General features: G+C 45.4%; 4 protein-coding genes across 4 annotated transcripts; 1 reads left to right on the top strand and 3 right to left on the bottom strand.

Annotated features, from left to right (window-relative positions):
- On the bottom strand, positions 1–1,383 carry LOC131885757 (uncharacterized; the record flags this gene model as incomplete). The annotated part of the gene is given in 2 exon segments (XM_059233901.1): positions 1–1,183; positions 1,249–1,383. Coding segments are annotated over 2 exon segments (1,243 nt in total), but the record flags the coding sequence as incomplete, so codon positions are not given.
- LOC131885755 (insulin-degrading enzyme-like) lies at positions 1,344–5,087 on the bottom strand. Its single transcript, XM_059233899.1, has one exon. It carries the CDS (start codon positions 4,731–4,733, stop codon positions 1,587–1,589), a length of 3,147 nt encoding a protein of 1,048 aa, XP_059089882.1. The 5' UTR covers positions 4,734–5,087; the 3' UTR covers positions 1,344–1,586.
- Positions 5,088–10,618: 5,531 nt separating this feature from the next.
- LOC131885762 (CKLF-like MARVEL transmembrane domain-containing protein 4) lies at positions 10,619–12,004 on the top strand. The gene is made up of 2 exons (XM_059233912.1): positions 10,619–11,215; positions 11,311–12,004. Exons 1-2 carry the CDS (start codon positions 11,057–11,059, stop codon positions 11,725–11,727), a joined length of 576 nt encoding a protein of 191 aa, XP_059089895.1. The 5' UTR covers positions 10,619–11,056; the 3' UTR covers positions 11,728–12,004.
- Positions 12,005–12,456: 452 nt separating this feature from the next.
- On the bottom strand, positions 12,457–14,642 carry LOC131885761 (histone-lysine N-methyltransferase EHMT1-like). Its single transcript, XM_059233911.1, has 2 exons — positions 13,706–14,642; positions 12,457–13,629 (listed from the first exon to the last, which is right to left on the bottom strand). Exons 1-2 carry the CDS (start codon positions 14,152–14,154, stop codon positions 13,395–13,397), a joined length of 684 nt encoding a protein of 227 aa, XP_059089894.1. The 5' UTR covers positions 14,155–14,642; the 3' UTR covers positions 12,457–13,394.
- Positions 14,643–15,567: the final 925 nt, after the last annotated feature.

Raw genomic sequence — 15,567 nt, 5'->3', positions numbered from 1 at the left:
GCAATATGCTCGAGCAAATACCGCTGTGACAATAGACGGCGTATTGAAGGATCCGATCTTTGAAATTGCCCGCTGGACCACCCACTGGTGGACTCCACCCTCGCTCGCAGCCCTCAATGCTGGTTCTGGAGTGTAAGCCCAAATGTGGTGCATCGTTTCTAAAGTTGAAACAACGGCATTCCACACTCGCTTCGCTTTCCGTTGCATCGTCATTGACATGTTGAGCAGCAATGAAAATATTGTAATCCCGAATGCTCGACATGCTACAATTCGAGATACACTCCCGTAATGTGGTCTTTTCTCCCAAAAAGAATCCCTCACTGTTTCCCCAATCAGGAACCTTAGCGGTACATCCAAAGTAGTAATAATGCGTATCTTGAACTTGGAAGCTTTTGCATTCGTCCGAGTTGCAGTAAATAGAAAAGCTTTGTGGCGAACCGCACGTCTTAAAATCCCCCGGATAACATGGTTGACAATCTGTACTCAAAACAATCCCAGTACCCACTCTGTCTGGAAAAGTGAATGATTCGTAAGTCTCGGCTGGAATGCAGGTTCGTGTCTGACCATCCTGTGCGAAGCCAATCATGAAATATTTGGCATTTCCACTTTTCTCGCGACACGTGGTTACAGGATCAGATATCTCGAAATCCTCCAAAATGAAGCTGGGTTCCCAGACTTGGATGTGGTCTCTTTTGACGCATTTTGGAAAGTCATTCATATGTTCCTTCCATTCGCCAAAGTTCCCAGACATCCATGCCGGATCATTGAAATTGCCAGCATCACTGATTTCGTCGCAAAAGGTTCTATCCTTGGATAGTGTTCTTTCCTGATTGCAGTACAAGGAGTAGGCATCATTTTGTCCAATATAGCACGCGGTGATGTCTTCTTTTATTGTACAGTCCCCACTGAGATCTGATGGAGCAACATGAAATTCTTGTTCCAAGATCAGTTGGTTTGGGTTGTTCTCTAGGAAGACACAGACACAATTGCGGGATTCACGTGATTTGGAGAATAGTACCAATCCGGTTCGATATCCACATTTGGTAAAACATTCCAGAATGTCGGGATGAGTACCAAGATCCTCAAAACGGTAGTTATTACTGTCCAGTGCATCCAATTTGATGTTCACAGATCGCCCTCGCAAGCAGTTAAAATACAGAAACGAAGATGGTCCGTCCAGATTCTGTTAAAAGGCAATCTTCAATGTAACCGGTGACTTGAACGTTCAATTGCTATTGATGTTTTTACCTGAGAAGATAATCCAAGTTGGAGAATTATCAAAATCCCAATAGAAAAGATGAGCCCCATTTTAAGATGTTATAAATAAACTCTGGGGAAATGACTCGACTCAGAAAGAATTCATTTTATTTGCGTTTACATGAGTAAATACAACAGACAAATGTCGAGCGTTATCTTGTCTTTAAGACTCTTCTTGATCTCGTGTCTAGTAAATAATCAATTCAATGTTACTCAACACAACTCAGTACGATAGGTTAGGTCTTCAAAACGTCACAATCTGAGATAACGATGATACAACTCACTCAATTGGTTTGTTTCCACGGCTGAATGTACTAACAATTCGAAAATCACTTCATACACTTGGCTTTCAAGAAGTTCTCCGGAGCCACAAACGGTTTGGGGACCGGGTGTAAAGGTCGGCTAGATTTAAACATGAGCAAATCGTCGATGGATTGAGCGCGTTCCCTTTTCTCCTCAGTGGTTTGATGGTCCAATCCAGCCCCACCTTCTGCTTTGGAAATGATGTGACAAGACAACTTCTTCCTGGGTGCTGAGCGACTGAAATATTTCTCGAAGAATTGAAGAACTTCACTCTTCGTGATTTGGTCCAGTTCGGTGGCCTCGATGTTGTCACGGTCGAAGTTGTATTGTTGCGATACGATTTCGGCCCAGTACATGTAGGACAAGGACGAGAGCCTTTTGGGCTTCTCCAGGATCTTCTCCTTCAAGGCCGTTCGGTTGGCACTGAAATCCTCTTCCGACATATCCTCCAACAGTTTTGGGACGGAGGCCAAGAAGGATTCGATGCGGTCGTCAAGGTAGTTCGGGTGCTTGTCGGATTGGATGATGAATCTTAGGCCTTGAACACCGCATTGCCGTCGGCTCCCACTCCAGACGATGTAGCCCAGTTGTTCCTGAGTTCGAAGAATGTTGAAGCATGGCTCATTAATGAGATGGGCAAACAATTCCATGATCATCTTTTCTTTGGGAGTGACTTCTCCACATTGCAAATAGACCTCGATGCAAGAGCTCTTGTGGAAGTGATTCTCCTTGGTGAGAATATGGTGAGTGTCAGCTTCCAATTGAAGCTCACGATCTCTCACCATTTGTGATATGAGTAACGGACGTACCGAGCCATTTATCTGAAGAGTTCGCTCGACCAGATCAACCAAAGCCAAGGATTGCGCCTCTGTCATATTTCCATGCATCAAGGACTGGATATGCAACTTGGCAAGGAACCTGGGAATGAAGTCCTGAACAGCCTCAATGGTCAGTTCGTCCAATACTTGAACAAGCTCATTGGTCATCCAGATTCTATCCACTAGAACACTTGAGCTATTGTAGACAGCATGCCGATGTGGCTGTTCCATGTCAAAATTCTTCAACAATCGCACGTACGATTCTTTCAAGAGTTTGAAACGATCCGGGTTGATTTTGAAATTGGCCATACGAGAAACAAGCTTTTCCAACAAGACGCTTTGCTTTTGGTTGTAGCCTTTAATGGACAGATTGAGGCCGGCTTTCGTGTTGTTAATACGATAATTGAGACCCGCCAGTTCGGCATCATAGGCAAACTCATTCAGGTCATCTTGGAGCAAGCGGACAAACATGCGAGTCATGTTATCGTGATGAGGATCCAGATAAACCATGGGCGAGCGCAGCTCAAAGTAGATGCAACTCTTGGGCAAGAGAAATTGATCGTCTTGCTTAAACCAAACTCGGAACAAGGGCGTGTCTTTGATGATGACAGGATGAGGTAGGTTGGTTTCTTCTCTAGGAGCCAGTGAAAAGTCAGTCGGAATAAACGGATTAGGCGGAGGTAGGCGAAGGGCGGGATCAACGGGTTCGTTGGTCCAACGGTTAAGTTTCTCATGCGGAATGGGTTCGGTGTGATACTTGGTGCCATACCATTTTTCCGTGTGAGTGGCAATGTCAGTAAACTTTTGCGATAAGATGGACACTTGTGTCTTTTCAGGCACGAGATTTTCCAGCACCCTATCCACCAATTCAGGTTTCCACTCGGATAAGTCGTAGTCGGCGTACAAAACTTCTGGCAAAGAGAAGTATTGCATATTTTGGGCCACATACTCCACGTAGTTGATGGGACTCTCTTTGTCTTTGAATCGGAATCTCATATCGTTGATGCTTTTGCTCTCGTCAAAAGTCCATTTCTGCGGGCCAGCCTCCCGCAGCATCTTCAAGTATTGAAAAACCAGTCCAATAATCTCGTCCGTATGTTCGAGTCCCTCCTCAGTCAGTTCCAAACTGATGATAAAGAAAGCGAAGCCTTTGGACCCGTTCTTCGGTCCACCATACAAGGAATTGGCCCAACCTTTTTGTTTCAATAGCGACAGCAAACTTCCTTCGCCTTCATGGCCAATCAAGTGACTCACATAATGACTAGGTCCAGATTTGTAGTGCGGGCGCAAATCAGGAATAGGAAAGACAACATGCATATCGCGGAAGTCTTTGATGGGCACCACGTACGTAATTTGTCCACAATCTTGATCCCGCAGCGGGTGATCCAGCCAAAACGGCACCTCCCGATCCTTGTTGACCACGCCGGCGAAGAGGGGCACGACTAATTTCTCCAACTCGTCCAGGGTTTCTCGTCCCAAAACGCACAAGGTCATAATATTACTGGAGTACCATTGGTCGTGGAATTGGAGCAAGGCCTGCCGGACATCAAGTCCTTTCTCTCGGGGTCCGTTCCACAAGGTGTCCAAATTGCCCGTACCAAACTTGTTGAAGTCGTGCTCCGGATCCGAGAACTGTTGCTGCAATTGCCGCAAGCGCCAAGAATCAGACGCCACGTTCTTGTCATGCTCGGAATTGACCGCCTTGACCTCGCGTTCCGTGGCATCTTCGGTGAAGAGCGGCTCGAGAAAGAATTGGGCAAACCGGTCTAACGCCCCCGGCAAATGCTGGCTCGTCACATCAAAGTAGAAGTTGGTATGGTCGCTGGCCGTGTAAGCGTTGGAGCACCCGCCGTGTTGGTTCAGAAACTTGCTGTACTCGTTCTCGTTGGGAAACTTCTTGGTGCCCATAAAGAGCATATGCTCAAGGAAATGGGCCAATCCCGGGAGTTCTCGGGGATCCTTCATGTGACCCACATGGACATCGAGCGAGGCGGCGGCCTTCTCCGTCTCCGGATCGGACACCAGCATCACTCGCAAACCATTGGTCAACTTCAAAGCGCGATATTGTCGCTGATCCGAGGCCGACTGGATGACGTCCTCCACCCTTTGGCTCACCGCCTCCGTCATATTGCTCTCACTCTCACTAGACGCCCTGGTCAAACTCATGGAACTCTGGGACAACCCACCGCACCGGCTCAAAAACAGGCTCAAGATAGCCGAAGTATTGGCCACCACTCCGCGATATCGAGCACAGGCGGACGCACGGCTAAAGGCCAGGGCTGACCCGAACCAAGAGGGAGGAGCCGCGAGCGAACGGAGCGTCAAGCGGCAGACAGCACGGGCCAAGAGGACCATTGAACGGCCAAAAACCCAGGGGCAATCAAGTGAGTAGTGTAACGAATGCCAGTGTCAACCGGACGTCATCCAAACTGGATCCAAACAGGGGGAAAGAGATTGGGAGAAATCATAGGATGACAACTGAAATAATGGGACGCGGTGGAGGGAGGGAGGGAGGGAGGGACGGGTCCACCAAGCAGGCTATGGCAGGAAGCAAAGGCAAGACACACGGAGAGACAACGACACAGCGAGACAGCGAGACAGCGAGACAGCGAGAGCTGGGCACACGAGTCAAGAAGATAAGGCTTTCTCAATCGACTTTCGGACTTTCGGACACTCGCTCCTCGTTACGCTCGTTACTCCCTCGATCGAGAAAACAAAAGAACTATGCTACGTCAGCTGAGAGACTCGGAAATGTTTTTTTTGCCGTGGGTCTGCTAGCGCAAGAACGAAAATAAATCACTGAACCTCTGGCTTGGCTATTTCCTGGTAACTTAAATATGTAGTATATGGTACTTGTAATGATTAGTGATGGGTTTTTGAACCGGAAAATCAGCTATTTAGTTGGAAGAACCTGTGTTAGGGCTCCCAATTCAAAAGATAAGGGGGACAGAAATGAAGAGCCATGACGTAGGTAAAGGTGGGCCGGCAACTAATGGGTACTCCATCAAGTTAAGAACTAAACGCAACCTTCCCAATTCTGTTCTGAAAATGCCCGAAGTTGTCTCTGCAACCAAACCCACAACCGTAGAAAAAAAAACTGAAACTTAGGTAAAACAGCTTGACGTCCAGAAGCCGAGGGCAACCAAGACAGGATTGATTAGATTCATACTTAGGCTTCATGATTGTTTGGCACATTCTTTGTGCCTAATGTACGCTTTAAAAACCTTGAAAGCCACGATTGAAACACCTTGCAAACGTGTTGTAAGGAAACTTGCTATCATTGAAATTCATTGAAATATCAGGCGTATCAGGCTCATTGAGAGGACCACTCAATGTAAACAAGACTCACATGCGTGATGCGTCACATGCAATGATGGGAAAAATTGAGATTGATCGAATTTCTGCCACTTTCTGCCACAAGTGGCTGAAAATGGCAGAAAGTGGCAAAAAATGGCAGAAATTGTTTGAAGGTGGTCAAAAATGGCCGATCTTGATTCTAAAAGATGTCAAAGACAAAAAAGGATCATATGGGTTGGATAGGTTTTTCAAGTGTCCTTTGGTACAAAGCATATTGCTATAGCATTGGCTGAAATGCAAAATGTTCCGTCAATATTAATATTAATACTGTTTGATGGTTGACTGAATTGATAACAGTATCCATAGACCACTTGCAGTAGCCCAGGCCTAGCCACAACACTTACACTTTTTTCACACTCATCAAAATGGTTATTGAATGCGATATAACTTTTTTTAAATGCAATTGTCGTCATTTTGACTTCAAAACGTTTTGGTCAAGTGGCATCTCTGACTCCAATCGATTGCGGTGGCAAAATTCAAACTCGATCACACACCAATGACGTTTATTGGTTGTATCTCACATTCGATGCAAAATACCCATCCCAACGTGTCAAAACTACATACAGGTAGGCTTAAAAGTTAATGGAAGTGATCGTAAAAACTAGAAAAAGATGATTTAGAATAATACAAAGAATTCTATTTTCTGCCATTTTTTGCCATTTTCTGCCATTTTCTGCCATTTTCTGCCATTTTTCGCCACTTATTTTGGACCAATTTCTGCCATTTTCTACCACCAATTTCTGCCAGGTGGTAGAAAATGGCTTTTAATAATTTCTCATCCCTGGTTACTTTGCTTCAAAGCCAAAAAGTGGGGCATTATGGAGAGCCCCGAATCTTCTCTTATGATAGACCCGTAAAACAGCCATAATTTAGTAACCAGGATTTTTTAAGGTTCATGGTGAATACATAAAAAGCACAGAACCGATTAGGGATAGAATTTGCTAATATCTGAGAGATTGAAGTCGCACTTTTGATTTGCCATGGGCCAAATATGATCATGATACAATATGACAATGGCAAACAAAATCCTTAAAAGTTATATCTTTATTTCATGTTTCTTCAAAAATCTTGCCGTCAGATTTGAGTATTGTCAAACATTTTTAATCAATTAATTTTACTAGTAGATATATTTGTGTCAAAGATTAGAATGTTCATAAAAATCTAAAATTGCAGCAATTTTATAAAGAGCTTAATCATTGATTGAATTTTCATGGCTTCAGAACCTGAAACTTTTTCCGTAACTTCATAATTTTGATTTGACATAAATAATACCACTTTCAGTTTACGATAATTATGTCATTATTTAGCGTTCATTTTGCAAACGGAAAGGTCAAGTGCGAATAATATTTGTATGATATTCGGATTTTTTTTGTGAGTGAAGATTTGAAATGACAAAAAACAATTAGCTTGTATGTGCTTTCAAATTCATTTACATCACTTCTCTTCAGTTTGAAGTTCAATGATTTGCAACCTTTAATTAGTCTAGACTTTTTTGAGCTGTGTCACAATGGTCTTTGAGAATACTTGAAAATATGCTTTAATTTGCACATTAGGATATGGACGGAGATGCTACAGTCTAGAATTAACGTTTTGGAAGTGAGTGAACGCATTGTATTTTCCCACAAGTGAGACTAGTCCCGAGTTATAATGATTACTTATTTTAAACTTCAGCTAAATCAAGCAACTGGATCTAAAGTTATGCCCTCTCAAAGCACAACACATTTAAGGGTAAAGAATGAATTATTTAGCCATCCTCTGGAAACTGATAACTGATTCATTCATTACCTGAAGATTCATGCACCGATTTTTTTTCCATTTTGTTCAACTTTTTTATATTTGGGTTTTTCACGGGCTTCTCTAACCTCTGCAGGGAAGGTTTTAATTTCTCTCTTCATTACTTTTTCATTTTTATATGGTGTTTGGTCTAACAACGAATTTGAGTTGGCAGACCAAGCTGGTCCTTGAATGTAGTTTTTTGTTGGACTTTCTTACCGCTACCTGGATTGGAATCCCAGCAGTTCAAGGCAAGAAATGCATTCATTTTACCTAACTTTTATTTAAATATATTATTTGATCGACCAATGAATTAGAGTTGGCTGATCTGGCTAGCCCTTGAATATAAGGTTGATTGGGAAGTGTAGTCAAAAACTTGTCCAAGTCTGACTTAAATCCTGCTACTGGATCAACGCCAACATACGCCCTACATACGTAAATTTGAAGGGAGCAAATTGAACAATGAAGGAGCCCGAGAAAGAAGACAGTTGGACTTCCTTGTTTTAACTAGCCTGGATTCTCGAGGGCTTGAAGGTGCTCTCAAAACGCACATTAAGCCTCCACGGTCACTAGAATTGACCCTAAATCCTGGGTTTGGAAAAAGCTCATGAATGCTTTTGAGAACATACAGAATCAGATACATTTCATACCTTTTCTGTATACTGTACAATCCCAACTGTTCTAACCTCTCCCAATATGAGAGCTCTCTCATTTCTGTGATGTTCCTAGTGAAACATCTTTGGACCTGCGCAAGCTTTTGCAAACCTGCTGAACTAGAGGGCTTGTCAGAGAAAAGTCACTCCAACCAAGCAGTTTGAGCTCAAATCGGCAAGGCATATTCAAGATGTGGCTGGACAATCAACTTGTATAGAGTTAGAATTGTAATAATGTCTCTGGACTTAAACGTGTGATATATCCAACCACATGTTTGAAAAGCTTTACCTACCCTTCATTAGTAGAGCATCAAATGGCGTCAACCCATTTGAAGTTTTATTCCATTCAGTGGCATGTTACTCACAGCAACCCAAGAGTAGATTTGGTCTAGGACCTCTACCAGACAACCGGAATTCTGACCATTCCTAACAGCAACCAATTTTGTATCATCAGCATGGGAAGAGATACTGACATTACTACTACCAAGCTTCTGAAGCGGAGCAATGAAGATGATGAAAAGGTGAGGACCCAAAATGAACACCTGACTTGATTGACATCATGCACATCACTAAGGGATCCCTCAACCTTAACCATTGCTTCCTACTATAAATGAAACTTTTTAGCCAATTGAGAACCTTGCCTTGGATCCCAATCTCATGAGGCCTGTTAACTGAAAGGCCATGATCTACCTTGTCAAAGGCCTTGGTAAAGTCAAGATAAACTACATCAACTGATTCATTGCTCACTAGTCCCTCAATAATAATATGTTTAATCAGTTGGGTAACAGTGCTAAAATCTCATTGAGTTCAAGCTGGGTTATATCATAGCTCAACTGGCAGAGCCAGAGCTTAATCTTAAAAAAAAAGTTTGATGTGAGGTATTTTATTCCTATTTTGGTTTGTTGTCTTGTATCTCAAGACAAGATTGCCTGGCCTTTTAGTTTTCCTCTTTTTCTTGTTCTCTTGAGTTTGATGCTAATTGATAGTTCCTCTACATTCATGATGGAAGCTAGACAATTTTTGGAGTTGGTCTTGGCAGGGAAGGATCCTTCCGTAGTCAATAAGCCCTATATCATGGAGGCTTTAGCTGTCTGGGTCAATCAGACTAGGGTGCTGCTTGATCAACAAGCTCACCCAGTAGTTGAGAAGTCGACTGATTTGACCAATGTAGAGGTTGAAGTAGTACCTCCTCTTGAAATAGAGCAGGAAAGACAGTTTTTGATAAAACAGTCTGTCCTGTTTGCCGGAAGCAGCCTTGTCCTGAAGAAGGAAAATGCTGCCAGTTTGACCACACTAAATGGTGTCAAAAGCTTCTCAAGTTCGGCCTTGAGAAGTACAATAGGAAGATGGGATGTTCAAAGGTGGACAAATAGCTCATTCTTATGGAGCAAAATTGAAACTGTGATGAAAAAAAACATAATAAAAATAGTAAAAATAATTCATCAATTGATCTTTAATAGCAAGTTATGTTTAAATCTATCATGGTGTGAAAATCAAATTTTATAATGTTTTAATCAAGCTTGATCTTTTATTTAATGACTTACTGATGCAAACACCTTGGCATGCAAATCAAATGTTGACTCATCAAGATTTAGTTTTGCTCCATAATCATGTTCTTTTTGGTCAAAATGTTGCATTTAGTTATTGTACTGAGTTGAGTTGTCATGGGTCAGGTTGTCCTGGGTCAAGTTGTCCGCTGGGTCGAGATGTCCGCTGGGTCGGGTTGTCCTGGGTCAAGTTGTCCGCTGGGTCGAGATGTCCGCTGAGTCGAGCACTACCACGAACACTACACGTGCACAGCAACCAAGGAACGAGAAAGGTAGGTAGTCACACCTTGGTTCTAAACTTTTAGGAGATGAGAACAAGAGCACACCAGAATGCGTTTGTTTAATTCAGTGAGCTCCAAATTAGGAATGAGGGATTTCTCCGAAGACGGGATTCCAACCCATGCCCTCAGCAGGGGAGGTATGCCGTGCTTCTTTTGGGTACTTTACACCACTCAGCTATTGTGGCTCTATTCAAAACAGTCTTGAGTTACTAAAAACCCCAAGGAATTATTGTTTTCTCCGAAGGCGGGATTGGAACCCACGCTTTCTGGGAAAGTATGTCGTGCCTCTACCGGGTACATTAGACCACTCAGCTACCATGGTTGACTATTTTCATACGTAAAATCTTCTTTCAAATTTTGATTTCTTCCATTGTTTATAGCTGCTGTGGAATGGAAGTCATTCTCCGGCCACAAAATTCCCAAGATCAGGGCGACGCTACATTATTCCATGAATCTCCTTTTCTGTACATGGCTACTAACGGGAAAAGTGGCCAAACTAAATCAGAGTTGCCATGGGGTAACAACCCTGTTTAATACGTTTAAAGATATGTTTATGAAGCATCTTTATTGTATGGTCACTAGCTCGGCCTACGTCTTGTTGTCTCCCGCCTTCCTCTCTCTCTTGTAAACGGTGTAGTAGTCAACACGGCACGGCACTTGTGTGCATTTTCCGCCTGACTGACGGACGGGTGGAGTGCTAAGGCCCCATCCAAGGCAGGGCTGATCCCTCACCACACTGGTGTCGGCTGGCAGGAACCTGCCTGGGCAGGCCTACTCATTGGTACCTGGGCTGAGTCCACTCCCTACCTAGACTTCAAGCCCGATTGTCAAAGTCCCTTTCCCATCATCCTAGGCTAATAAGAATTGCGTGTCAATCGCGTGTGATTCCATTGGACGACACGCCTCGCTCGCATCCCATTGACGGCAACCCGTAGATACGTAGATCGTCTGAGTGGGTTCAACCTCACCTTGGATTGATTGGTGCTCCGTCCGTGAAATCCCGTGTTTGAGTTGACATCTGCGGGTGGTGATTCACCGGATTTGTCCGGTCTGATCACTCTGTGATCATGGAATTTCGCTCGGGTAAGCCCGTGTCGCCCCCACCCGCCCCAGGCGCCGGGGCTACGCACGATATGAAAATGACGGAGACCCACCTGCAGACCAATATCCGATGGGATCCATCCTACCTCAAGAGCGTGCCGGGCATGCTCAAGCTGGCGGCGGTGGTAAGTCGAGCCAGAGACCGGGCCTCATGAGCCCGGCATGACCCGCTGTTGATCTGTTCAGACATGACTGATGTCGGGTGTGTTCACGGTTTCAGATTGTGGACTTGGTGGGCTTTATATGTGTGATGTGTGCCTCGGCCTATTGGCGCACACGCTCCGTGGGCAGTTGGTTCGCCTTTGTCACCATGACAGGGTTTTGGACCACGGGCACGTTGCTCTTGTTCTATCTGCTCCATGTGATTGAAAAATTTCACGTCATCCCTTGGATGTTAATTGAGATGATCTTCTGCGCTTTGTGGGCCTTCTTCTTCCTAACTGGAGGTTTGGACACGGCCATTAATGCGGCCAATGATTCGGCCTTTGGCGCTGCCGCCTTTTTCGCTTTCGTGGCTATGGGTATCTACGGCTTCGACGCCTTCCTCAAATTTCGCGGTTGGCAAGCCGGACACCACGCCCAAGGCCTCCGAACCGTCCAGCATAACAAGCCAGAAGTCCCGGCTCCGGCCTATTAAATGGAAAGAAACAGACATTCCCGTTAACACCGGGTGATGAGTGCAAATTCTTCCCGGGTGCATCCGAGTGTGGAGATGGTCCCAACCTTTTTATTACCCACCCCGGATCGGAAGCTCACCGTCCGTGCTGTGTTTAGCTTATGCCCGCCTTGGCCCAGGACTGTATTTCATGAGTTCACGCCCTCATATCCTATGATTTACTATTTTTCCTAACTAATATCACCCAATGAAGTCTGATGCCGCATTAGCTTCAAATACAGAAACATTAAACTAGCCACTCTTGCTTGCCGATCAAATCAACACCTGACTCCAGGCCGTAAATCTTGTTCAACTTATGGTCCTACATCCTGAACTCTGACAAGAGAAAGACATTTGACTTAGTTCAAACCGAAGATGCTTTCCAATCGCACTCTAATTGGCATTTTCTATCTTGTGATGGTTGCGGTTCAAAGTCATTCCACACGCCTGGCGGTTCGTGATTAATCATCTGTTGGCGTTCAATATCCTCGTGGGACTAGTAGGGTGATTAATTAATTATCACTTTTTAGGATCCATCCTCATTGTCAGATTATTTGCAAGACTACGATTACACAGCGGAAGACGAGACCAATTTTCAACTTCAAGAACCATGGACCGGAGTCCAAGATGGTTTAGATTATCATTACGATCCTTTGGACGACTTGGAAGAGGATCCGGATTATTAAACAGAGAATGAGTCGAGGCAGGGAGAACATGTGTAACATTTATTTCGATCAAGGCATGTTTTTCTTGAATGAAATTAAAATGGAATCTATTCTCAACGATAAAGAGTTTTTCTTTGTATTCATTGTCACATTAAGGACTGGATATATCACTCCTTCAAAGAGGATGCGATTGAATAAATAGGGTGATTGGTTTTTTTCTTAAAGATCATCTACTGTTACCAGCAATTCGATTCATAATTTAGTTACTTTTCAAAAAATAAAGTCTGGTGAGCGTATGCATGACTTTGATAATTAATACAATAGGTCTCTATTATTTGTTCTCGTTTGATTCACCGGAATTGCAATTATTTTTTGACAAGTTGACCCTCACAGTTGTATTGAGATGTTACAAATTTACCATTTTGTCTCAAAAATAAGGGGACGGGAGTGGAGCCAAGAGACAGGAGGATTTTCCCCCAAAATGGGGGAAAAAAAGTGTCCCACGGAACATCAAGATATCTACGCGAGATACTATGGCTAGGTACATTTGAGGTGTGATCTTCCATACATGCGTTGGTCCACCAATCGGTTCAAATTACGAATGAGTCAAGGGGTTGTCACGGGGTCCGGTCACGGTACAAAAGATATAAAGGCTTGAAAATGGATATTGACCAAGATTCGGCCCAAACATGCATACAAGCGATTGAACGCGACGATCGGATTACACGGGGCAGTTACCATTATCTCGGCAACGAGGCTAACGAAGAGGATCAGGGAACGGGCAGGAGGAGGATGCAGGGGAGGAGGAGATGAAGAGGTGGATTAGCGGCTCATTGGGCCGCGTTTCGCGGTGATTGCAAAACGGGGCGATGCCCATGAGCTACATATGGCCGGGACTATGTACACAGGCGAGAGGCGACCCGCCGCACTGGCGATGTGTCTGATAGGGGCATCGATAGCCCAAGGGCCAATCCCGACTCAGCTTCACTGAGCGGTTAAAAGGCAAGCCTCAGTCGGAGAGGGTTCACTGGGGTGCGAGTTCGCCCCCGGGGTACTAGAGGGCGAGGGTGTCGAGAGCGAGGAGTCCTCCGACGATTGACTATTGTGACTGGACTCTGACAAGGTGTCGTTGCTGCCGAGGCTATTTCGTGGGCCTAAATTTTGCAACGGGGGGCCCTGAGTGACAATAGAAAACCGCGAATGAGGCAATTTGGAACGCCTGCAAAGAAAAAAATAAGCTTATCACTATTATTTGGGTGGGCTTCATGCACATAACCCTTCGGATGGATACTCACGCATGAAGCAAAAGCTGTTGGATTTTGTCAAAGCGATAGGCCCGAGCCCAATCCTCGCAGGTCATGCCCATTTGGTCAGTGATCCGAGGCTTGGCCCCGCGGGCTAACAGCAGGCTCACGATCTCGGCCCGGCCCCACATGACAGCTAGAAAGAGCGGTGTCCAGCCGTCGGTGGTTCGCGCTTGATTGATGTCCGCCCCCTTACTCAAGAGATACTTGACCAGATTAGCCTGTCGTTTCTCGTCCGGATGCGTGGTGGCCACCACAAAGTGGAGCCCGTTCTGACCCACGTCATCTAAGGTATCGGCCATGTCCAAGCGTTCGCCGCCGTCCACCAAGTTGAAGATATTGCGCTGATCGAGTCGTGAACACGCCTGGAGGAAGCTACATCGCTCGTCCTCGCGTTCCACGCGGTCCATGTCCAGCTTCAAATGCGGATTCACACTCATTAGCACAAGCCCACAAGATCGATATGGATTTTCAGATCACGGCTGGACCCGTAGGACCCGGGTTGGTTCTTGGGCCAAGATGACGCAAGGCACAGAAGGAGGGGAGGGGGGAGGGATGCCGTCGACTTGGTAACCAGTTTGGTTCGTTAGCCAGTTCCTTATCCCTTATCAGTCAGTCAGTCAAGCCAGTCAAGTCGGTCCCTGTCTTGGCCAGAACTCGAGCCACAACCAAGACGTTCCTCTCCGCAAAGAGTAGAAACAACGGTTTGGCGGAAAAAGCGGGCGGGCGACCGTAGATTGGCCCCTGGGTTTGGCAACTAGGCTAGACGGGTCCCGACAACCCGTGGTGGATGGCACCTGTGGTTGGCTGGAGGGGTTGGTGGGTTGATGGATGGTGTAGTCGAAGGTACGGCTGTTAAGTCTCTCGTTGTAGCCTTCTTAGGCGACTGCAGGCACGGTCACAATCAGCTCCTTCCATTCATAGCTAGCAAGCAAGCTAGCTAGCTAGCCCGTCACTCCGCTAGCAAGGATCATGATGATTCAAGTACTTCGTACCACTAGTACGCAGGCACGCAGACAGACAGAGAGGAGGCTAGTCACAGAGGAGGCTAGAGGAGCCCGAGAACGAGGAAGGCCGGGGGAGGGAGATAGCTGGAAATCGCTCCTCGGACCTACTCGGGTAGACCCTGTCCATGGAGTACCGAGTCCCGAGTCTGCCTGCCTGATTCTCGACACTGGTTGAGATGGGAGCGGGTGAGAGAAAGGCGAGAGGCTGACTGTCTCGGCAGACCAGGTGGCGACAAGAGACCAAGGCGATGTGGGACCTGGCCGCTCCGCGCGCCACCCCAAGGATATACGTACGTACCGTACGTACAGATCTGGCGTAAGTATTTACGTGGCTGGATCGAATGCTACACATGCCATTGGCAACACGTGAGCGGTCAGAATGGAGCGGAGCGAGAAAAGAATCATCTCGGAACGGAGAACAACCTGGTCGACGAATACCTTTAAAACGTTAGAACTTACTTGACAAACGTCTACTAATTGAATAGCGTACATGTATATATATATATTGATGGGATAGATTAGGATACGAAACCCTGGAATATGGACGATGATCTCTAGGAATGGCCTTGTGGGAAGCAAGTCCACGGATGGCGTTTTGCCTTATATCACACGGACACCAGGTCGCTGATATATTATTATTATTTTTTCAGCTCATTCGAAAGACCGAGTCAAAGGTTAGGGCCATCCCCTGAGAGCTCACTTCATAACGTTGGTCAAAATGAATGCGCTAGCCTTTCTCCGGTCATTCTTGGCCCGAAAATCGGATTGGGTCATTCATTCTGTGGCATGGTCCTAAAATGCTATCGGGTAACTTTCAGCCATGCCCTCAAGACTTCAAACGATGGT

The sequence above is a fragment of the Tigriopus californicus genome, chromosome 8 (genome assembly GCF_007210705.1).
Source record: "Tigriopus californicus strain San Diego chromosome 8, Tcal_SD_v2.1, whole genome shotgun sequence".
NCBI classification, from domain to species: domain Eukaryota; kingdom Metazoa; phylum Arthropoda; class Copepoda; order Harpacticoida; family Harpacticidae; genus Tigriopus; species Tigriopus californicus.
This window is presented reverse-complemented; position numbering and strand designations above follow the sequence as displayed.

Coding starts and splice junctions, on each gene's coding strand:
- LOC131885755 (XM_059233899.1), bottom strand. CDS start 4,733: ATGGTCCTCTTGGCCCGTGCTGTCTGCCGCTTGACGCTCCGTTCGCTC.
- LOC131885762 (XM_059233912.1), top strand. CDS start 11,057: ATGGAATTTCGCTCGGGTAAGCCCGTGTCGCCCCCACCCGCCCCAGGC. Junction 11,216..11,310: donor TGCTCAAGCTGGCGGCGGTG/GTAAGTCGAGCC, acceptor TCACGGTTTCAG/ATTGTGGACTTGGTGGGCTT.
- LOC131885761 (XM_059233911.1), bottom strand. CDS start 14,154: ATGAGTGTGAATCCGCATTTGAAGCTGGACATGGACCGCGTGGAACGC. Junction 13,630..13,705: donor CAACAGCTTTTGCTTCATGC/GTGAGTATCCAT, acceptor TTTTCTTTGCAG/GCGTTCCAAATTGCCTCATT.